Source organism: Ptychodera flava, chromosome 7 (genome assembly GCF_041260155.1).
Source record: "Ptychodera flava strain L36383 chromosome 7, AS_Pfla_20210202, whole genome shotgun sequence".
In the NCBI taxonomy this organism is placed as follows: Eukaryota; Metazoa; Hemichordata; class Enteropneusta; family Ptychoderidae; genus Ptychodera; species Ptychodera flava.
Genome location: NC_091934.1, coordinates 23,138,705 through 23,162,785, shown reverse-complemented (window position 1 = coordinate 23,162,785; position 24,081 = coordinate 23,138,705). Strand labels below are relative to the sequence as shown.

The following is a 24,081-nucleotide window of genomic DNA, read 5'->3' as shown; positions in this document are numbered from 1 at the left end:
ATTACTACTATCAAATGATCCAGTCAGTGGAAGTTTAAATATTGACGATGCCTTTTTTAGACAGGAGAGGAATTAGATATGAAAGGGCGATATTTGAAGTTAACACGAACGATGGCATTACACCTAATGACAGTGAAAGTCACTTTAAGTAATAGGATTATTGCCCTGGGACGCAATGTCAGTTTAGAGTACCAGCCACTTCCGTAAAAATGTTTACTTCAATTTCATTGTGCGATGTGAACTGCAGCACTTCGACGAAAACGCCGCGAGTTTCCACGAAAGTATTACTAGTCTTCCACACTCTGTAATTTTATTTAAAATCATCGATAACTGAAATTTCTGAAAACAAGACGGAGGTCTTGTTCTTAAAGTAAAACGCGCCTCGGGGACAGATTGTCAGACTCTCAAATTTCCAAAATTCTTTCCTGATCTACCACATGTGGGGGCTCATTTTAAAGCTATCGGAGAAAAAAAACTTTTATCGTCTTAGTTTTTCGAAAATCCAAAATTTAAGTTTCTCCCATAGAGTTAACACAGCAGTAGTGGCCATTTTGAATTTCAAATATCGCAAAATGGTGGGTAATTTGTTTTGCTAGTTCTAAACTTTGCACGGTGACCCCAATTTTCATTGTTGATTGAGTAAGAGAATGGTTGAAAGTTTCATTTAGGAAAGTTTGAGCTAAAGATTAAGTATTTAACTTTCGAGGTGCATACTACCTTAAACACCTCGCCTCAGCATTTATATTAGCCGCACGTTACAGGGGTAGCACTCCAATCACTTCATGGATATGAAATTTCTGACTTTATATGTGATAGATCTACCTTACAGGGTGACAAGTTGATGTATCATTTTCTACTTGCTATCACAGAGAATACTTTACATTCACTCCGATGACGTGACTGAGAGCAATCTTTAGCGCTAGCCTAAGCGTCTCTAGGATAATTCTCTTGTATCCAAGGCCAACACGAAAATGGCATGGAAAGCAAAGTCCCATTGGCAGCACCACGGGTTATCAGATGGAGCATATCTCGGGATAATTTTGCTAGTTGCGTCATCATATCTCTGCATATTTTTAATATCGCTGAAAGATCCGAGGTCATTTCCTATCATGGAGATAAGAAGCAATGCAAAAAACCAGAAAACATCAGTAGTAACTAATGATGCAAAGCGCAAATTTATTACACACTAATACAACAGAAAATGATATTTTTTCCGTATTGAGCTTGTTATCTACATAGCTATCGATGTAATATGCCCATGGCGGTGATATCGTGAAATTAGATCGCTTTTGCAAGCGCTCATTTCACCAAGGAGGGCCAATCTTCTCAACTTCAGGCCCGACGTTCGCGGTTATTTTCTCACCGAATGTGACACTAACGGACCGCGAAAACGGACCTCCGGCTATCGATCACCGGAGGCGAGGACAGCTCTCGATTATCTTTGGTTTACGCGATCCACAGTCTGACTGTCTCCACTTTCCTTGCCAGGCTTCTGCCATCGACCATGAAAATATCCATTAGTGCGGAATAACAAAGCGGTGAGGTTGTCTTTGAGGATCTGACGACTGGGCTCATCCAGCTAGCTGTCTTTGACGTCATTGCCTTATATCACTGGGAAGCTCATTGATTGTTTCTGACGGTAACAGATTACTTTACATCAATTCAGGGGTGGGATAGAAAGAGGAATAGGGAATGGAAACCACTCCGTGGAACACTAAAAAAACCTGCGGCGGACAGAATAATCTTATATTTCTATCCTACCCCTACAACTACAACGGTCTACACAATGAACAAAATATCTTTTGTGGACATGATTGGACAATCTTCTCGACACATAAGACTTTTCCTGTTTGTGGCGGTACATAGATTATACATTACGATATGGTACTAACTTTTATACCGACGTGGATGACAAAAGACGATGATGATATTACAACAAACTATTATCAATTATTGACATGTAGGTAGTAGGTAGATAGGTAGATATATGTATGTATATATGTAGATAGGTAGGTAGGTAGGTAGGTAGGTAGGTAGGTAGGTAGGTAGGTAGGTAGGTAGGTAGGTAGGTAGGTAGGTAGGTTGGTTGGTAGGCAGGTATGTAGCTGGGTTGATGGGTAGATAGATCGATAGGTAGGTAGGTTGGTAGGTAGGTGTATTGGTACCATGCCGTTCTTCGCTCCCGTAGAGAGTCGGATATAAAAGAACAACCAAAATATAGATTTCTGGATGGGCAAGAATGATTTGTATTTCCTTGGCAATGCTCCATACAGCAGTGCCCGCTGATAGTAAAAAAGACTAGTCTTCCAAATTTTAAACTGTAATATTTCTATCTTAGCTTAGTTAAAATGCAACGTCAAACGTTTACATTGTCATACTGCTAGAAATAAAAGAGTTTATGCGATCTCGATAAGCTCTCTTAATGATCATGTTGTCTACAATTTGCATGAATAATGACATCCCATTCTCGCTCGTAAAATATCGCAATTGATACATGAGGTATTTTCTCGAGGGTCTATAATTAGGCTGATTATCCAAAAAGTTGTAAACACCATAATTGGAAACGACCATCAATAAAATATATTGTCTAAATTAATCTTTCATAAATCGAACATCAAGTGTAGCAACTGTCAAGTAGCGTATCGGGCATCTTTGTGCAAGGCACAGAATGTGTCTATCTATCTATCTATCTATCTATCTATCTATCTATCTATCTATCTATCTATCTATCTATCTATCTATCTATCTATCTATCCATCCATCCATCCATCCATCCATCCATCCATCTATCTTTCTATCTATCTATCTGTCTTTCTTTTTGTCTGTCTGTCTGTCTGTCTGTCTGTCTGTCTGTCTGTCAGTTAGTCTGTCTGTCTGTTTCTACTCATGCATGCATATGTGTGTGCGAAATAGAGATAAACAGCAATACACAACATCAAACTACAAAAAATGTCGACTGGTAGTGATCAAACCCCTGTAAATCGTCAATAAAATGTGCGGTGCTTAAGTTGTGTTTAGCGTAATTGGACTTGAAATCCAAAGTAACGAACGTGAGTCATGGGCATAATCTCATAGTGTTGTCAGTAAATTCGACCTTGCTGGAAACGCTATGCTCATATTTTCTTCCCATAAGGGAGAAGCTGTTGACGATACTTTCGACAAAAGCAGACAAAATAGGAAAAGTCAATATCCTCCGCAGAGCATACGGTGACATCCATGCGTACTGCGAGTAGATGTGACGTTGAAATTACACCCAAAGTTGGGCACGATAAATAATGTTACAGGAGGAATAAAAAGTCGTGTCTTAATTTTTTAGGGATTGCTTTACTTTTTAAAAACAAGGCCTGCACTACCGCACGATGCCCTTCACCGATAGTTGAAGTCATCGTCATTCTATGGGTCAGGTGAAAAGATGTGACAAGATACAACAAGTTAGGAAGAACAGTTATCGTTTTGTCTATAAGAGTATCTGGCGGAACAATCCTACACCCGGTTGCTAGATAGTGTAGGTAGAAAGAGACTACCTTCATGCTAGACCTAAGATACATGCCTGTTGCTTTCATTACATTTAGGTAGAACGCGCCTCGGGGACAGATATTCGGACTCTCAAATTTCCAAAATTCTTTTCTGATCTACTCCTTCTGGGGGCTCATTTTAAAGCTCTTGGAGAAAGAAAAACTTTCACCGCCGATGTAACTCAGGAATGGCTGCCTTTTCGAATTTCAAATATCGCAAAATGTTGGGTAATTTGTTTCGCTAGTTCCAAACTTTGCACGGTGACCCCCGTTTCGAGGCCCGTACTACCTTAAAAACAATATCACACTCACGAGCAAAGCGTCTACATTATTCGAACAAACATTCGTGAACGCTCAAACAAAGGTAGAGAAGAGCGACCATTGCTCAATGTCGTGTCTGATTCATGGAATTCAGTGTTAAGATAGATTGGAGCATAACCATGTAGCACAACACATTACCGACGTTTGGCCTGTTAACTCTACGGCTTATAGACGCAGACGTCTGACATCGCCACTGAGACAGTCGAATCGATATTGCCTATGTCTGGGTCTTTAAACGGTGAGGAGAAATCCTGTCAGGTACTTGTGAAGTCGCCTGACATTTTTAGGTCACATTGTCGACAGTATTAGTTTTGTCATTTGCTTTAAAGCTACCCTTGTTTTACATTGTAACACAGACAAATAGAGAAACGTCATTCTATTTGCCTGTGATTGTAAGTATCAGTGAGTGGACAGGGATATACTCAAAAAGGTAGTGTTCACGATTTACTCCGCTAAAATGTATGAAAATACTTTTTACCCTTGGATTTTGTGCGGCCAACCTTCCAAAAGTGAGAAGGTGATCTAGAATAAAGTCACGTCATTTCTTGTCAGTGTTGATTTCAAAAAAATTCTTCTAAAATGGCTTAATAATGTACACATTCGGTCGCCAATTCCCGACCAGTACAGACGCAAAATGATATCTGCATTTTCTTTCCCTCTTCCGTCTAAAAGAACGAAATTATCTTGCTATTTTATCTGGGCATTTAACAGGGTGATACAATTTTCTAATTTTGATTTTTTTTGCGATAGTTACAAGAAAATTACAATACAGAAACTGTGCAAATTATCGAATTTTTACAGGAAAGTCATCATAAGTCACTTGGGTTGCTGGCTATGCGCGAGCCATGGATAGTCCCCTACCTTAACAACTAGATCCTACATAAACTAGGTCCTACATAAACCATAAACGTAAAAGTATTAACAAGTTAAGTATAAATAAAAAGTATAATAATCAAAGTGATGATAAACGAAACCATTTAATAACACGTTTACACTAGAGCTATTGCAATTAAAACAATAAAATGTCCAAATTATCTGTAATGAAATACTTCAAATGAGATTTCAATGACTTTAGATTTCTGTTCTGCATTATTTTCATGACATGTGAAGCATAATGTTTTGTGAAGATTATGGATTGTCCGATTGTTCGTGATCAGTTTTGCGCGCAATCGCAGCATATGCATGTACCTGAGATATGCCATGCATCAAACCTTTGTCAAAAGAAGAATATGCGTAAGAAAAAAGTGGTCAAAATAACAGGTGGCCACGTGCATAGATATGGCACATGCGAGTACCAGGCGTTTTGAAGAAGAGGACGAAAAACGTGGAGACGACATTGTGTATGTACATTGAAAAAATCGTATTATTATCACTCTGTCGATGCACCGTCTCTAGTTTTACAACACTCAGCAATCAACAATTGGGGCATTAACTGGAAAATTGTAGAAACGAGGCCTTTGAAAATGCCGTGCTATCTTACTTTATGTGTCAGTATACTTGATTAGTATAAGCTCTTGAATTTCTAACTTGCAAAGATAGTTGGAAATATTTTGTAACTCATGGTCTATCAATCATCGCTGACTTGTTCTATTGTACATACATAAGATGTATGTACTCCCATGTTCAAATAACCTTATCTTGGCAAACGTACGTAGATTGACAACGCCCATTACGTGACAATATCTATGCAATCTTCATTCCAAGAACGGCTCCAAAAGTGGTTATAAGCTTTCAAATTTCAACACAGTCACGCGCAAGAGATATAAATCGCATGATAATTTTTTTCGTTAAGCGAGGTGATAAGAGGTTATAGCAAAAGAGATTCGCCTGTTTGAATGATTTTGATTAGTGTAATGTCTTCGAATTCCTTTTTTTGCAATGTGGTAATCTTGCACTCATCCGTAATCTTTTGGGCGAGATTATACGAGATCCAGCCGACTAGAATAAGTAAAGCGCCCGCGAGATGTTTGAAGACAATATTGACAGCTGCGTTTTGGCTACGCTCTTAGTTCTGATTTATGTGTAACGTAAAAATTGCCATGATTTGCTCCACGCTTAATCATCAATATCTTTCGATCAGATTGGTATCACGGGGAAATTCCCCCGTAAACTCCGCTAACGTCCCTCCGGCTTCAATGTCTTTCGAATTAGTATAGGTTTTTTTTCCGACGGACCTCTTAATCGGATTCGACTCCCGCGTCCGTTCGATTTTGCTATTTAATCAGGTTATCTTTTTTATGTACCTTGCATTCCCGACTGATACACATTCACTGCCTGTACCTGACGCCAATGCTTTTTCGATTACGATGTGCCCTGAGCTGAGCTTCAGCAACTTCCACATGAAAAATTGCAAGCGCTGTGTTCTATAAAAAATACCTTTCGGGGCAACTAGTTTTGATAAACTAGACGCCACTCGAAGATCAGCTCTGGCGCTGACAATTTTACATTCAGACTAAAGATTTCGCAAAGTTTCTCCACTCCAAATGTATGACGTCCACTGCTGACAATCCGAGGGTATCAGAATCACATGCAAAAAACTGTCTGAACCCTACTAAGTATAGTAATGTTGAGTTCTTGTAGATAGTATAGTGCTATGCTCGGTCCCTCTCCAGGGATACTATTGTGTTTCCCCTCAAGCCAACCTTACATGTAATGACTGGGATTGTAGAAATGGCAGGCTTTTTGCCATTTCATTTATCCTAATGGCGCCAAAATCATGTCATGAAACAAACATCAAGGAAGCGGGTTCTCTCAGTCGCTTTGACAGCTCACAGACCCCTGAATATTCCCTATGACCCAAGACAATATGACCATGGTACATTTAACATGCGTGGGTATGAGACTAATTCCATAAGTATTTCAAGATATCCATGAACTGACTTCAAGAGTTCGGAAATCTCAGCGCTTAGGGTCCACTCGGGGGTAAGAGTTTCCCATTATGTGACAAGATGACATGAACAGATAAACAGGTAAAGTACACCTTTGTAAACGAATGACCTCGGAGGTCAATCGTCTGTCAATCAACACTTTCCCAAGGAGAAAGACATGCTTACCTAGCAGAAACATGATTGCTTCAGTGCACGGAAAATGAGTTAAGAACTCTCTAAATACTCACAAAATCTTGGGCAAGATCATTAAAGATCACGTACAAACATTCATCTATGTGGGTAGGTAAGCAGGTCAGTAGGTAGGTAGGTAGGTAGGTAGGTAGGTATTAGTATGTATGTATGTATGTATGTATGTATGTATGTATGTATGTATGTATGTATGTATGTATGTATGTATGTATGTATGTATGTATGTATGTATGTATGTATGTATGTATGTATGTATGTATGTATGTATGTATGTATGTATGTATGTATGTATGTATGTATGTATGTATGTGTGTATGTGTGTGTGTATGTATGTGTATGTGTGTATGTATGTATGTATGTATGTATGTATGTATGTATGTATGTATGTATGTATGTATGTATGTATGTATGTATGTGTATATGTATCTATGTATGTGTGTGTTTGTATGTATGTATGTATGTATGTATGTATCTATGTATGTACTGTATGTACAGTATGTACCGTATGTATCATATATTTAAACTGCTTGAGAGCTGTAATTGTCAGCGACTTATACAAAATCCACTTCTTCATCTCAAGTGTCTGCCATGTTTATATCTGCTCTGACGATATAAATAGACGTGACGACGGTATGTAACAATTGACGATCAATCCGGATTCTCCACCAAACAAACAACGGAGTAGAAATCAGCAACTCAGGTACGGAAAGAAGATGAATAACCAGAAACACAAGAAACGCGTCTTCCAAACACTTACTGTGCCAGAAGCCCTGTTCTGTAAATAAATTTATTGAAGCAAAATAGAGAAAAATTGTCTCAAATTTACACGGCTCCGAAGGTATTTACTGGGGAGTCTAAGGTCATTCTAATACTAAGTAATACTTATTATCGGGCGATGTCGTTCCATTATGACAGCGGCTCTCAGAAGAAAACCATCGATAAAGGTTAAAATTAGCGTATTTGGATGGCGGACAGAGTCCCGAATACTCAGACAGATTAGAGCATTGCTGCACAAAAGACACTAAGGCGATATCGCAAAGTACCGTGATTGCCGTGGAAATCTATTGAACCTGTCCCAATACGAGTAACATATCTTTTGTGGCCTATTCACATTTTCAGGCAGACTTATTTCTACTCAGTCAAATTAGTACAACTATACCCGCATTCCGATATACTGCATCACCTATAGGTCACGTTAATATAGAAGGAAGGATTCCCTTTCAAATTTTTGCGACTAGTCTTTCGCGACGAAGTGCTGTGTTTGAAAAAAAGACACGGAACTCAACTAAAGTGTGTTTTTCTGAGTGCAATTTGCATAACCTTCAGTGTAAGATTACATCACTTCAGGTCATTGCACGAAAGAAAAGCCGCCGCTCTCTAGGTCCTTACGTCTTGCATATAAGTTAATTGACACATGGGTGAGAGGTTGCTGTTAGCAACAATGTTTGCTCGACTCACAACTTGATGACTCTATATTTCTTAACATTCTAAACCTTCTGGCGCCGACAACCAAACACATACATTGGATTTGACAATAAAAATATCGCTTTTTGCATCTAGACAACTTTCTAAAATATGGCTAGTATATTTTATTGGTCCTCCTGACGACCTGCCGTCGTTTACGCATTGGCAACCTCGTTCCCATCTCTCACCAACAACTGGACTCGTACGCTGTGCGTGCCGTTGCATTGAAACAAGACCGATGTCCGCGAACGAGGGTGAGCAAAAGCGCGTTTCACGGACATTTGTGTGACAGACTAGTAATAACATATCTATCTTTGTGAGTGCCTCGTCAACGTTATTGGAATATTCGGAACGTCTTAATCTTGAATGTTTTGCCTCGTGAAGCCTTATAAAGCAATTTAATGCCCTCGTTACAAACGAAGTACAGATGGACTCCAGGAAATGTGCTTGGTCGTTAACGCATTTAGTATTATTGGATGGCTCTACTTGCTTTAATATTACGTCCACACTCAATTTTAAGAGATCAAACCCCATCAATAAAAACGTCAACATTGATTCCTTTGCTCATGATTTATTAAAATTATTAAAACTCTCTTCGTCTGTAACAATACCCAGAGTAAATGGAATATCGGAGGGTCATCCAACGCAGGAATGAGTTTTTTCCTGCTCTTTTATTGATGAGGGAAATACAATTTTCTCGGCAACTAATTTTCACGCATCATTAATCCGACAAGTGTTATGTGGAGAGATGGAAAGCTTGTCTGACGACTCAGCCACTTCTCGAAAACGACTTGTTAAGGGGTATAGAGAGAAGTCAATTTTTTTGCACGCAAAAATCTCTGCGCATGCTTCATGATATCATATACCTTCAAAGTGATGAGCTTGATGTTTTTTAAAACCATACAGTTCCGATAGTTTTCAGTGAACATATCGCTGTGACCAAATGTGGTTCATGTCAGGCAGAATGTATGATGGAAAACATGAGAGAGAGAGAGAGAGAGAGAGAGAGAGAGAGAGAGAGAGAGAGAGAGAGAGAGAGAGAGAGAGAGAGAGAGAGAGAGAGAGAGAGAGAGAGAGAGAGAGAGAGAGAGAGAGGCAGACAGAAACAGAGAGAGCGAGACAGAGAGAGCGAGAAAGAGAGGGACACAGACAGATATACAGAGACAGAGAGACAGGGAAGACAGACAGACACAGATGGAGAATACCTAAACACACAATAATTAGCAAGGAGATATAAAGCGAGGAATCTCGTATGTATGTATGTATGTATGTATGTATGTATGTATGTATGTATGTATGTATGTATGTATGTACTACCTATCTGTCTGTCTATCTATCAATCTATGTATCTGTCTTTCGGGACAGACCGACAGAGAGCCAGACAGACAGATAGGTAGGCAAACAGAGGGACGGACGGACAGACAGACAGACGGACGGACAGACAGACAGACAGACAGACAGACAGACAGACAGACAAACAAACAGACAGGAAACATATTTAAGGAGAAACCAACGCCATACGTTCCTTGTAGCTTCGCATTCATGTCACACTCAGAGTGTTCATCGTACAATCGTCTTCTTTTAACTTTAAATGCGCGAGAGTTTCAGTTCTTATCTCTCGAAATGTCTCATCGTGCGTACGAATATCTTAATATCGACATAATAGATATCCCTTTCTATACGATCACTAGAGAACCAGCAACAAAGAGCAAATTTGTTTCCTAATTCGCAGTAAATGAAATTATGCTCTCAGTTATTAGTGGCACGTTAATCCCTTTAACAGCACTTGGTAATAGAGCTTTAATCCAATCATATGGCATAAACGGTACCCTCGCTTACCGTCAGCTATTGGTAGCCTTGATTCGTCGCTAACTATTACGCTTGAAAAGTAGACCAGTTTCAATGCCAAGTTCAGGGCGCATTAAAAGTTATTGAATATGACATTTGGCTTTTTCAAAATTACGAAGATACCTAAATAGTGAAAATCGAGTTTTATGAGACTGCATTAAGCGTTTAAGGTCACGAGAACATTCTAGGAATATCTTACTTTATGGCTTCGACGATGACATCTGGTTCTGCTTAATTTACTACTGCCAGAACTTGTGATAGTAAAGATTGATAAGCTTGCAATTTTATGACCACAACATAAAATTATACGAGGATTGTGAGCATATTTGCGCTGCTATGGTCGAGAATTCACAAAAGCAACAATTGCCAAGATACGGTATCAATGCTCCCATCGGCTCGCCCTCTCACGAGTTGAACAATCAACTGTTATGACTGACCAGAAAAGAATTTGTGTTCTCAAATCAAATATGGTCATGTATTCGAAACAAAGCATAATAACTAATACACTTTTTAAAAAAACGTAAGTGTGTGTCTCGAATAGCACATTAACCTCAAAGGCGGGATGAATCTATCATATCGGTGTCAAATAAGAGTGATGGAATCGCCATTGAGGGCTCTGAATTACACTTGTGCTATCAGCATCATGTCTGTCATTATCGCTTTCATTTTCATAGCCAAAATTACCCGAGAGAGAGAGAGAGAGAGAGAGAGAGAGAGAGAGAGAGAGAGAGAGAGAGAGAGAGAGAGAGAGAGAGAGAGAGAGAGAGAGGGGGGGGAGGGGGAAGAGAGAGACTGAGCCGCATAGACTGAGGTATAGCAAGTGACATTTTGGGAAGAATTATTTGAGTTATTCCTAAAATAGAATAAACATTAATTACCATAAGTTTGAAAGCGTATAGCACGCAATTTCTCGGAAACGGTATAACCTTTGTGATTATCACACCTCTGTGGCATTGTGGGATAGATAACAAAATTACACCTACACACAACTTAGCTCAATAATGGTCGACGCATGGTCGTGAACTGTCATAATTAAAGAGTTTCTTATTGCATCCTCATTTCAAATACAACTGCAATCTATTTTTCGGGATCGAATTTCAAAACAAACTTTTAATTAATTTCTTGTGTTCGTTCTTTCGACGTCTACAATGACCCCTATCGCAGGACGTTAAGATACTTTCGAGCTGTCAAGTCGAATTTGACGTGTTCAAACTGAATTAAACAGTTAACACAAAGCACATTACAGTCCACCAGAGGTCACTCCACTCTAATTCTCGTTTTAACTGTTAAGCAGTTAATCTCTTTACAAAACTCTCTAACACTCCCACAGGTTTCAAAGTCGCTTTATCCGATACAATTGTTGTCATAGAGATCCCTGCAGCCATTAAACGCGCTGATACACTCTGAGCCTTGAATATGACATACAGAATTAATTGGCACTGAGACCGCCGGCCTCCTGCGATGCGCTGTTGGGTATGGATAAACCTGTCAAAAAACAAACCGCGTTTCCCGTGCGAGAAGCTGTCGTCTTGCAATTACGCCATGACTATCGCTGTCCGTCCACTTTCTTGATAGTTTTTTTAAAAAAGCGATGCATGTGCGATGTATAACTGAAGACGCCATGACGAAATAAATAAAAATCGTCGTCTTTCTGTTTTGCGCGACAAATCCTAAAGATGAATTACACCTTTTGATAGATTTTGCCGCATCGTTTTCTGTGCGCACGATACAGAGCTATGTTTTTTTTTACTGCAAACGTCACGCAGAAATTCCCCTTGTTCACTTATCAACATAGCTAGTATGAGTGCAATGTCTGATGCTAGTAGTTGTTTTAGTAGTAACTGCATTGAATATGATATGCCATACGTTGTGTTTTGCATAGCAAATAATTTGCATTTTAACGTAATCAAGGTAGTAGACAAAGAAAATAGTTACTTTAATGCAATCTTTTTTTCTTCATTATTGAAATAATGAAAATATTATCGAAAGCTACAACTATTGTCCCTTGAATTTCTAACCTTAGTCTTATCGATTATCAGTAGCCATCTATATATTACATTATTCGATCTTCATCCCCTAGGAAGTCTTATCGATCCTTTATCTCATATTTAAGCAACAATGTCTACACGTACTGTGTTCAAATGACCTATTTCTAATGTCAATAAGTGTATACGGCCTACAACTTTAATCGCAGTCTTCGGAACAACGGGCACGTCAAACTTTATACTTGCTCAGTCTCCTGGAAAGTTAATTTATTAACAGTAGCATGCCAACAAGCTTGTCTCTATCAACAGTACGTAACACGAGTCTTTTGACATGCTTAAATGGATAAATGTGTCGATTATTTTGTGGAATTACCAATGCGGTTGCTTGCGATACCTTTAACAGACTTGGTCTCTGCAAACATCAATCAAACACCGGGAGACGTTATAGCCTTAATGACGGTCAACTCGAACCAATTCATTGAACAAATAAACGATTCTCCGATTCTTTAACCGACTGAACAGTCTCTAAGTATATCTGACATTATTTACTGCGACTGTATATGCACTCTAGATTGACACCTAATCGCAGAAGTAGGTCAATGTGAACTCTGTTCAGGCAGCGACTCGATAATTCAAGGTTAAACCGTTCGCTCGTGCAATAAAACCTCAATGCATTCGTCTTATACCTTTGTCCAGAAATCGCCCAGTCTTCAGCGCTACATACAAATAATTCATTACAGCTGTATGAAATAATAGTAACCACTCAAAACGGTTATTTACAGTTTAATTAAAATTGAGAGCTTTTGAGCAAATGTGACATATGTTTCACATTTAACCAAAGGAACATTAAACCCATTGTGCCTTTAACCAATAAAATACAACGGTTTTAAGTTGCCCCCACATGATAGTTCAAAGAATTTGACTTGGATATATTCTCCAACTCATAGTTAATTTATATCCCTTATATACAGGCAAAATGGAAGAATTCTTCAATTCAACTGAAACCTTTTTCCACAATAAACACCAGATTAAGACGAAATTAATTTTCTTTTTTCCTTCTATCTATGGTTTATGAGCTCAAAAGGTCAAAACAGTGAAAGAACAAATACCTTTGAACTTTTTCAAACCTTTATCGCATGGACAGAGGCAGGAAATGCGGTTTACGATTCAGAGCAATAGAAGTTCAATAGATCTGTGGCTTTCTATTCACATACACTTGCAAGCAAACGAGTGTATGAGACATTTTAAGAGCCACGGCAAATTGCACCGCGTAAGTCAGCGGAAGCGTTTCCAAGTCACCGTTGCAAATGGATGTAGCATGGATTATATTTACTAATTCGTTCTCGCACTTTACAACTATTAGATGTGTTAGCTTGCTTTTATCGTTGTAACTCTGAACCTTAGAGAGAGCATCTATTTTAAAATTTGTCGATTGATTTGTGGCGGGGCGAAATGTGAATGCAGGCTATTTATATCGCATCTTTTAGACCTTTACAGCGTTAATGCAAAACTGATTAGGTGACTGACATTCTAAAAGTGGGGCACATAATCATGAACGCTACACGAATGAACTTATATAGCACTGGTTTGGGAGTGAAGGCAAGGGGCTTTCTTATGCACAACGTGTCATGGCACACCTTTTATCGAGTTCTGGCTGCCAAGCGTTAATGCATATGCCATGTTGTTGAGGGAAAACGCTTTCGCTATATTTCCTTTTACAAGACGCTATATTACCCACTGTCACCTTTGAAAACGCTTTGACGGTTGCGTCGTTCTCAGTGCTGACGTAGCAGACGACTTAGTCGCTGTCTGCCTTGTCAGTTCCGAGTATCAGGGTAGGCGAAGAGATATTAGTCGGGGTTTTTTGAAGATTTTTTGTATTTGCTCAGATTGTCCTCTTCCTGATGACGAGCCGAAGAACTCATCCATGCTGTAAACGAAATATGCCTAAGCTATCGTTTGATTCGTAGCGTTGTTATCCGTAGTGCCTGTCCCTGAATTTCTTTTATATTGTTGAAACGCACTTACGTGTTTGCTCATTTAAATATTTGCGGATGTGGGGATCAGTTTTCGACAAAACCTTTAGAAACCAATGTTTGCCAAAACAGTTGCGCGCATCTGCTACGCAACAGGCCCAATTTTTCTCAAAGTACATGTAGTACACGCCTCGATGTGAACGCTTTTGCTCAAAACCCTGGTCAAGTATACTTTCAAAAATCTTAATTCAAATTCATAGATAAAAACCAAGCGTCACCGTGCAAATTTTGGTACCAGAGAAACAAATTACTTTAAAGTTACCGATATTTTAAATAAAAATGGCTACCGTCTGTATGTCAACTCTTAGGGGCAAATATAAATTTTTGACTCTCACAAAACTAAACGGTGAATTTTTATGTAATCTAAGAGCTTCAAAATGAGCCCTCACAAAAGGTAAATCAGAAAATATTGAAAATTTGAGAGTAAAATTTATTTTCTGGGCGAGAGGGGGCTCCCGCAGTTGATAATGAGCTTGAAACCCTTGGCTGATGTTGCGTGGAGAGGTTATCTGTTATTACCCTTCAGTCTTGTTAAATATTTCATATTTCTTGAACATACCTCAACTACTATATCTATTAAAATCGCCTTTTAGAGAATATATCGAAATGGTTTCATCGCATTCGCTTAAAGGGAGGCTGTCGTCGGAACTCTGCTCAAAGGTTGTCAGGGGTCCCTACGACCAATGTAAACACTGTATCTAGGGTATAATGGCGATTAATGAAAGTTAAAACACGTTTGTTATCGATGAATATCGTAAAAATGTAAATGTTGCAGCTATGTTGACGTGATGCATCTAGACATCATGCATGAAATACATTGTTTGTAAACAAGAAAGCCGCGCTCGCGCAGTTCCGACGACCCCCTCCCTTTAAACATTTCTAGCAGTCTGTGCCCTCGTTCGCGGTTACTGTCACAAGAAAATTAAAGCATTGACCCATCACGTGCAAACACTGTTTAAGGAAAATAGTTCTTCTCATGTCAACACGTCGTCTGGCAATTTTTCTCGTGTATCCACAAAGGCTGCTCGGCGACAGTGGGTATTTGTGGTACTTATATTTCCTTAAATCTAATTATGAAGTGGAAATTCTTACACAAACGGAGCTAAGTAATGGTAAACAAATCAGTAGGCAGTAAAATATTACGGTATATTTTGATTATGTTTTACTCATGTGTGTATATGTACTACCACTGATGAGTGTACGTTTTTAATCTTTGTCTACTGGAGGATGTAAGAACAAGGGTATCCGATTCTATGTTTGTCTCAATTTTTCTCGTCGATTCTGGTATATTTGAGCATAAATATCATTGAGCTGATAATGCTTTCGTTTGACAAATCGAATGCATGGGGAATAAAGTAGTTAACATGAAGGATATCAAAATATTGTCATACTGTGTTATACTACAAAAGACCCCGACGGAGACGTCTAAAGTTTCTGTCTGATTTCTTCAAAATGCACCACTGAATTTTCCCTTTGGACAACCTACAATTGGGTATCAAAGTACAGGACCTGTGAATTATGGGATTATTTATAAAGGTAGAATACGTCTCAGAGACAGATAACCTTTGACCTGCCAATTGTGAGGGCTCACTTTGAAGTTCATCGAGTGACTAAAGTTTTCGCCGGCTAACTTTTGTGAAAATTTAAAATTATGTTTTGTCCTCATGAGAGTCAACACAAGGGATGGCGACCAGTTTGAAAGTACCGGTAGATTTTAGGTAATTTGTTTCCCACGTACCAAGTTTGCTAGGTGACCCCTATATTTCCTTTTGGTCCTGAAAGACAATGGTTTAAAATTTCCTAGAGGAAAATTTGAGCAAAAGTTTAAGGTTTTTCATATTTAATTTCGAGGTGCGAACTTCCTTATGGTCCATACCATAAGGTGCTAGATTTTCTTAGCCTAACGGGCAAAAGAGTAAGAGACGGTTTATGCGGGCGCATTGATACCAAAATAGGCTTTCCTGTTAGTTCAAACCGAGACTGGGTCGAACGTCATGACTTTTCAGGGCAAATGACCACGTTCTATGTACGGTTCACGGGTTCATCTATAAACCACGATAGAAGCCAATGCCCTGTACTTTAAGCATTGCTCTGTATGAGAATGGGCCGTCTGCACTTTAGCGATATCTGCGACAGCTGCTCGGCCCTAAGCCCAGGCGCTGTAAATTTGTCACTTTACAAGCTAGACAGAGTTACAAAGCGCCGTATATAATTTATGACCAATGTGTCGCAACCTTTTAATCCGTGGCATGGAGTCTACGAAGGTGAGGGGAGTCGCTGTCAGGCCACTCTCACATTTGCTAATAAGTTGAGAGTGAAGAGCGCCACCTTGAGATGGTGAGCCTTTTTGTGGAAGGAACTTGCAATTCCGGCATGTGTCGTCATTTCAGTCGCAGGATAATTGTCAAGAAAACAAAAACAACAATCGAACCGTTACATTCTTGTTAACGACAAATAAAGAACTAGATTTTTTCCCATCGATAAATTATATCTCATATCACATTATCGTCTTCTTTGGTCAAGAAAGCAAAATTTATTTTGGATAATGGTGTTTTTACGGTCATTTATATCGATGTACCGTTGTTCTAGTAACGGCTTTTGTTGCCTTATGAAAGCTTTGGAGAAATTGCGCATCAATATCTATTTTTCAAAAGAATCGACGATTAGATTTTAGATTGGGTTCACACAGGGCGGGGGTCGCCATTGTTAACAACTAAGACTTTGTTTGGTTTCTAATTAAAATTTATGCGGTGACCCCAATTTTATCTTAAAGTATCTTCAGGCGACGTGTGAGAAGCTGCTCCTGGTCACACGTACGTCGTGCGCATTACAGCTAGATGTTTCGAACAATACACTTTTCCATAAACAACATGATAGGAATACCAGCATCGATATTTACCGAACAAAAATATTAACAGAGAATTAGGATTTTAAAGCTTTAAAAAAATGACCTCCGTCCCTAAAGATAGGCATTTATTTGATCAATTTGTCTAACTTCAAGAATTTGTCTGTACTTAACCAGAGGGTAAATTAAATTTCCATGCAACGAATCCATCAGATCGTTGGAAATCCGTAGAATACGCAAACCCCCCGGGGAAAATGTTGAAGTCACTCTTGTCAGGCCATCGGACGGAGCAATACAAAGTCTTACGCGGGATTAGTGAGTTGTTTCACAACGATCTGTGGGGATTAACATCGCCCAAAGCACTACAAGCAGACAGATTACGGGATAAGCGCCTGTCGCGAAGCATCTGCGGCGAGTCCGAGTAGGCGGCAAATGCACATGAATGAGGGAATTACGTTCATGGTTTTCCGAATTGTAGTGTAATAGCTTACACGGAAGACGCTTTTGATAGTGGACTTGAATGTCATATCATACCTGCTCCATGACTATAGTCTGTTTGTTTGTTTGTTGCCATGGTTGCTTGCGTCCATTTTAAGGTAGTTCGCGCCTCGAAAACGGAAGCACTTTTGCTCAAACTTATCTCAAGCGAACTTTCAATTATCTTCTTTCAAAATCAAGAATAAAAATCGGAGGTCACTGTGCAAATGTTGGTACCAGAGAAACAAATTACCCAATTTTTAACGATATTTGAAGTTCAAAATGGCCGCCATCCCTGTGTTGTCTCTATGGTGGAAATAAAATTCCTGATTTTCACAATACTAAGGCAGTGAAAACTGTGCTTTCTCCATAAGGTTTCAAAATGAGTCCCCACAAGTGGTAGGAGTTGGAGAGTCTGGACATTTGTCCCCGAAGCGAAAACTTTTGCTCAAATTTGTGGTTTCGGTACAGAGTTTGCCGCGAATGGTCTCCTAAGTAAGAGAAAAGAGAAACGTGTTTCAAAGACTGGCTCCACTCGGACACATCTTCACTAGCTTGCAGCTAGACATGGGTACTTCAAGATCATATATAACTTGTAGACCAAAGTTCATGCATATTGGTCGAAACGAAACCGCTAGACATTCGGGCGCTAAGTGAAATTGCTTTCGTTTATTTAGGATCGGAAAAAGTTAATGTGTACCTTTTTGGATGCAGCTGAATGTTAACGTAGAACGCGCCTCCGGACATACTCTGACTCTCAAAACTTTTCAATTCTTTTCTGATCTACCTCTTATGGCGTTCCTTTTGAAGCACTTTGACTACGAAAGAAGTTCAGTCTTTTTTTTTTTTTTTTTTTTTTGAAAATAGAAAATTTTATTTTTCTCCATAGAGTTAACACAGGAATGGCCGCCATTTTGAATTTCCAATATCGGTAAATCTTGGGTCATTCTCTAGAACCAAAATTTGCCCGGTGACCCCGATTTGTATTCTTGATTTTGAAAGTGTACGGTTGAAAGATTCCGTGAGGAAAATTTGAGCGAAAGTTTAAGTCTTTCACTTTCGAGGCGCATACTGTACCTCTTTCAGGTCATTCAAGCAATTGATATTTAGCACCGTATAGGCGATGTCTTCATTACTTTCTATCTCCTGGGGCAGCGATCATGTCTTGGGTACTTTCCGAACCAACGCTCTGCCACAGGCAACCGTACGGAGCGAAGACGACGACGTGAAAGTGTACAATCACCTCTCAAATAGAAGGAAATATTAAACCGCCCAGATAGCTATCTTCGAATATTTTCTTGAGTGTCGATAGTTCTTGCTTCAAGGATATGCCCGGTGATCTCCATGGTTGCTGCAATATGTATTGAAATGAAAGAAATGAAGAAATAGAAATATTCATGCAGCATTAATAGAAGAAAGAAAGTGGGCGAATTCGCAAAAGCGTAGAATTAATCGTTATATTGTAACACTTCACTGAACAGAATCGTGTCGATTTTTTTCACATGTAATAGAAAGGACAAAACTGCGTAAGTTTCTTTTTATTGTGTCGATTTCATGACAGTGGCAAATTAAATGTCTCGAAGTCTTAATTAGAATCTTCACGCACTCAGATAACATCAACAGACAGCATGAAGTCATGCGTAGTCTCACTATACAGGTGGTCACCCTATAACGTCTGTGGTTTATTCAAGCAGTTGTACCTCATTTGCATATTGTCGCTTATTTCTTTCGATCCATATTATGTTGGAGACCGAGCCTTTATTGTGGAAATAAACAACTTTGTGTAAATAATATAAAATATCAGACTTCTCGCTTAGGCTAGTGCGAGCCTTGAAAGTGAATCTTTTCTGATATAAGGAAACATTCAAAATGGCCACCATCTTTGTTCTACTTAGTAACTCTATAGAGAAAAATGAAATTTCGATTTTCAGCGAACTGAGATAGTGAAAACTTTCCTTACTCCAAGAGTTTCAAAAAATAAGCGCCTACAAGCGGTAGATCAGATTAGCATGGTAAAAATTTGCAAATCTTAATATTTATCCTCGGGGTGAATTCTACTTTATGATTAATTCAAAATTGACACGGTGTATCAGAAGACGTGGTTAGTCCCCTGAGGTGGCGGAATACTTGTATCCAAAAGCCGTTAAAATATTTAAATACGTTGTATAACTGTGAATGCTTAAAGACGCCTGACTGTCGCGTTAGAAGATATGTGCGTTCGTTGACACTTTGTCAATCGTATGTTCTCCGTTGAAATTTATATGATTACATAAATTTCCTGCTAGATAAATTTGATAATAAACTTGACCTTGAAGACCTCTCTTTATCATTATTTCAGGCGCCCACATAGTGGACAGCTGTGACAGCGACGCGCACGCCCTGGAAGAGTCCATCGATTTCATCCGAGGAGCAAATACTATGGGCAGCGAAGGCCATTGTCAATGTTCCGACGGGTCCGTCTCCGACCAGGTCTCGATCGCGGGCGTCGTTGGAGCGTCCTCTAGCGTTGTCTCCGTGCAGATAGCTAATCTCTTGCGACTTTTCCGTATTCCACAGGTGAGCGTGTCATCATTCGATCGCCTAATTCATTGAAGTTTGCAATAATGATTTTTTCTGCTTATTAAGGTATCCCAGGAATATTCTTTTTTGTTAGTTTTCATAGCTGTGCTCAAAGGAAATCTAAACTGTTATGTTTCATTGCCAAAGAGAGGTGTCATCGTGAAATTTGTTAAACAACATTTGTTTATTTAGATTTACTGATACTTGCGGTTCAGCATTGGCGTAAATGTCATGGTCAATGCGTTAATACTGTGTTTAAAGATAGAATTTTCAATTTTTCACAAAAACGAGCGAGGTGCTTACTCTGCAAGTTTCAAAATGAATCCACAAATGCTATAATATGGACATGGAAAGGTGCTGAGTATCTATTGAGTGGTTTGTTAATTTGTAACTAAACGGATTCGACCAAAAAAAAATTGATTCTTTTCCTTGACATTCAGCAGAAGTGATGCGGCGACGCGGTTTTCTTCTAATTTTCTTTTTTCCTTTCTTTATTTTTTATTCCTAACAATGCTGGTTTGGCACTATTGATGCAACAGTTATCATCTTTTGTCACTGGCTGCATAATACGTTCGTTTTCTCTTTAGCATTTTTGGACATGCAAACAGGGATATCAAGGATAGCTCTACTGATGAGTATGTAACCCTAAAAAAGCCATGACGCGCAGAATCTGAAATGACACGCGCGGTGACAAGAAATGGTCTTTTTTATTTGGAGTCTTAGGTAATATTTGGTAGTTAGAGACAGAGCCTTTACTTAGTGCACGATTAGAAAACATCTGTATAAATTTGACGACCAATCAAAAGATTATTTACTCCTCCGATATCACTATTGTTTTCGCTATTGGATGCATTGCCGTCCAAAGCATGTTCTAATGAATCGTTCTGATGCTCGAACTCGTTTTCCTAGGTCAGTTACTGGTCGACCAGTCCCGAACTCAGCAATAAGGAGCGCTTCGAATATTTTTCCAGAACGGTGCCCTCCGACATCCACCAGGCCAGAGCCATAGTCGACCTGATACAGTTCTTCAACTGGACGTACATATCGGTGGTCTACGAGGACTCCAACTACGGCAGCAACGGGTTCGCCGAGGTCGAGGAGGAAGCGCGGAAGCGGAGTATCTGCATCGCGTCGTCGGAGAAGATACCGCGCGACAAGAAGCTGGCCATCGACGAAGACTTCGACAAGATTATCACGAATCTGCGAAGAAAGTCCAACGCTAAAGGTAAATGTGACAACCATTCTTACATTGCTGCATGTCTGCACGTGATCGTCACGTGATAAGGACGGTCGTGATTAGGAAATACTGTTTTGAGATGTCTGCCTGCCTGTGTCTGTCTGTCTGTCTGCCTGTCTGTCTGCCTGTGTCTGTTTGTCTGTCTGTCTGTCTGTCCCTCGCTGATATATATATATATATATATATATATATATATATATATATATATATATATATATATATATATATATATATATATATATATATATATATATATATACGTATGTCTGTATGTATTCGTCGACGCCGGCCGTTTTATATTATTACTTTAAAAGGTCAAGATTCCTGTAAACGCTTTTAATTTCTATGGGCCTAAAACAAACTTGCTCGAATGACTGGACCATGGAAAGATATCAGTAAACCTCTAAACTGTTTGCTCTTATGCATCTTTTGACAGCCGTGGTGGTTTTCGCACTTGAACAGGACGTAACACCCTTGATGCAAGCTGCCCATCGAGCGGGCGTCGCCGGGGAGTTTGTGTGGATTGGAAGCGACGGCTGGAGCGGCAACAAAGACGTTGTGCGCGGTCGCGAAACCACTGTAGAGGGCGCTATTGCCTTCAGCCCTCTTTTCTCCAATGTTGATGAGTTCGACGAGTACTTCGTTCAACAGACACCGGAGGTAGAGGGGAAGAGAAACCCCTGGTTTTCGGAATACTGGGAAGAAGTCTTCCGTTGTAAACTACCGGATAGCTACGTCACGCCTTTCAATAAGGAACTGGAGCCGTGCAAAGGGAACGAATCACTTCGAACGCCTGGAGTATACGAACAAACATCGCCTAAAATGCAGTTCGTCGCCGATGGCGTGCTAGCGTTTGCTCACGCTCTTACAAGTGTGCAGGCGAAAATTTGTGGGAAAGATTTTGTAGGCTTGTGCGCTAGCATGTCAAAAATGAGCGGGGCAGACCTTTTAGGATATTTACGAAAAGTGTCTTTCAGAGGTAAGAAAATATATTGTTTGTGTTTACCAACTGAAGGTACAGATGGAATCAATAACTTTTTCACAACCTACTTTCCATCGACTGTTGTCTTCTATTAAAATTTCCATTAACAGTATCAGTACGGATAAAATAACCAATGTCATCGTGAAAGTGATCAGCTTTCGGTATTTTCACTGCACTAATTATATGTTCATCGTAAATCTCTAAAAACATAAGCAATTGAAATGGCACATAAGCTTACAGCTTGCACAATATTATAGAATTGTTTTTACTTTATTTCTCACACGCTTTCTCGCGTTATCTCGCGTTATATTTTCCCCACAAAGGTATCAATGGAGACCATTTTGAGTTTCAAGCAAACGGTGACGGGCCTGCGCGATACAAGGTCTTTAACTTCCAAAGGAACGACGAAGGCGAGTTTGTGTGGACCGAAGTGGGAACTTACGTCGAAAACCAACTGCACCTGCAGTTCAACAAGGTCAGGTTCACCGCCAGCCAGCCGGTGCACCACGCTTCGATCTGCAGCAAGCCATGCGAGCCCGGCTACGCCATGATACTCCAGGAGGGCGACAGTTGCTGCTGGGTTTGCACGGAATGCACCAAGTACCAGTACCTGCGAGACGAGTTCACCTGCCATGACTGTCCGATAGGCACCCTGCCGGACCACTCCCGAACCAGGTGTGTAACCTCCGCGGAGGAATACGTCACCTACGATAGCCCCTGGGGCATCGGCCTTCTGTGTTTCGCCACCACGGGGATTGTCATAACCGCTATGGTGATTATAATCTACGTCAGGCACAACGAAACGCCGATCGTCAAGGCATCGGGTAGAGAGCTCAGTTACGTGCTCTTGGTAGGAATTCTCCTCAGTTACGTCATCAGCTTCATCGTTGTTGCCAGGCCCACCATCGCCATCTGCGCAATAACCAAAGTCGGGATTGGATTCTGCTTCACTATGTGTTATGCCGCCCTGTTGACAAAAACTAATCGAATCGCGAGGATATTTGACCGAGCTAAGACGTCGGTGAAAAACACGAAATACATAAGTCCTGCGTCTCAGCTTGTCATATGCTCATGCATCGTGTGCGTGCAGTTTGTGATACTAGGGGCGTGGCTCGCCTTGCAGCCACCGAGAACTACCTACCATCACCCAATCAGGGAAAAGAACGAACTAACGTGCGCGGGCGCGACGGACGCCACCTATCTTGTTGGTCTTGTCTACCCGTTCTTTTTAATGGTCTTCTGTACAGTGTACGCCTTTAAAACCCGGAACTGCCCCGAGGGCTTCAATGAAGCCAAGTACATCGGCTTCACCATGTACACGACGTGCGTCATTTGGCTTTCTTTTGTGCCGATCTACTTTGTGAGCTCTCAAAATATAGCGCTCCGGGTTACAACCCTCAGTGTGTCGGTTGGACTCAGCGCAACTGTGACGCTTTTTTGTATCTTTGCGCCGAAATTGTACATAATCTTACTGAGGCCCGAACAGAACACGAGAAGTTGCGTTATGGGCAGCGATGGAGGTACTTCGGTCGGAATTCAAACCAGGAGAACATTCTCAGAAGTAGTTCGACATACCATCCAAACAGAAAGTAAGTTCACCACAGCAGTACAACAGTAGAAGTAGATAAAATAGTGTAGTTAGGATCGAACGTTGTTGTTCCTTTTTTGTGCCTTTTTCTGCTTTAGAAAAACTCATCCTCACACAGAATATGAACGTGAATGTGGAAAACATGCC

The 24,081-nt window shown here is 40.0% G+C and overlaps 1 protein-coding gene across 1 annotated transcript in view; it reads left to right on the top strand.

The window, feature by feature from the left end:
• LOC139137055 (metabotropic glutamate receptor 3-like) overlaps nucleotides 1-24,081 on the top strand; it is a 74,576-nt gene that overhangs the window by 47,348 nt on the left and 3,147 nt on the right. Inside the window, exons 2-5 of the mRNA XM_070705010.1 lie at nucleotides 19,907-20,124; nucleotides 21,037-21,352; nucleotides 21,801-22,343; nucleotides 22,670-23,935. Coding sequence (XP_070561111.1) covers nucleotides 19,907-20,124; nucleotides 21,037-21,352; nucleotides 21,801-22,343; nucleotides 22,670-23,935 — 2,343 coding nt within the window. The remainder of the gene's footprint in view (nucleotides 1-19,906; nucleotides 20,125-21,036; nucleotides 21,353-21,800; nucleotides 22,344-22,669; nucleotides 23,936-24,081) is intronic.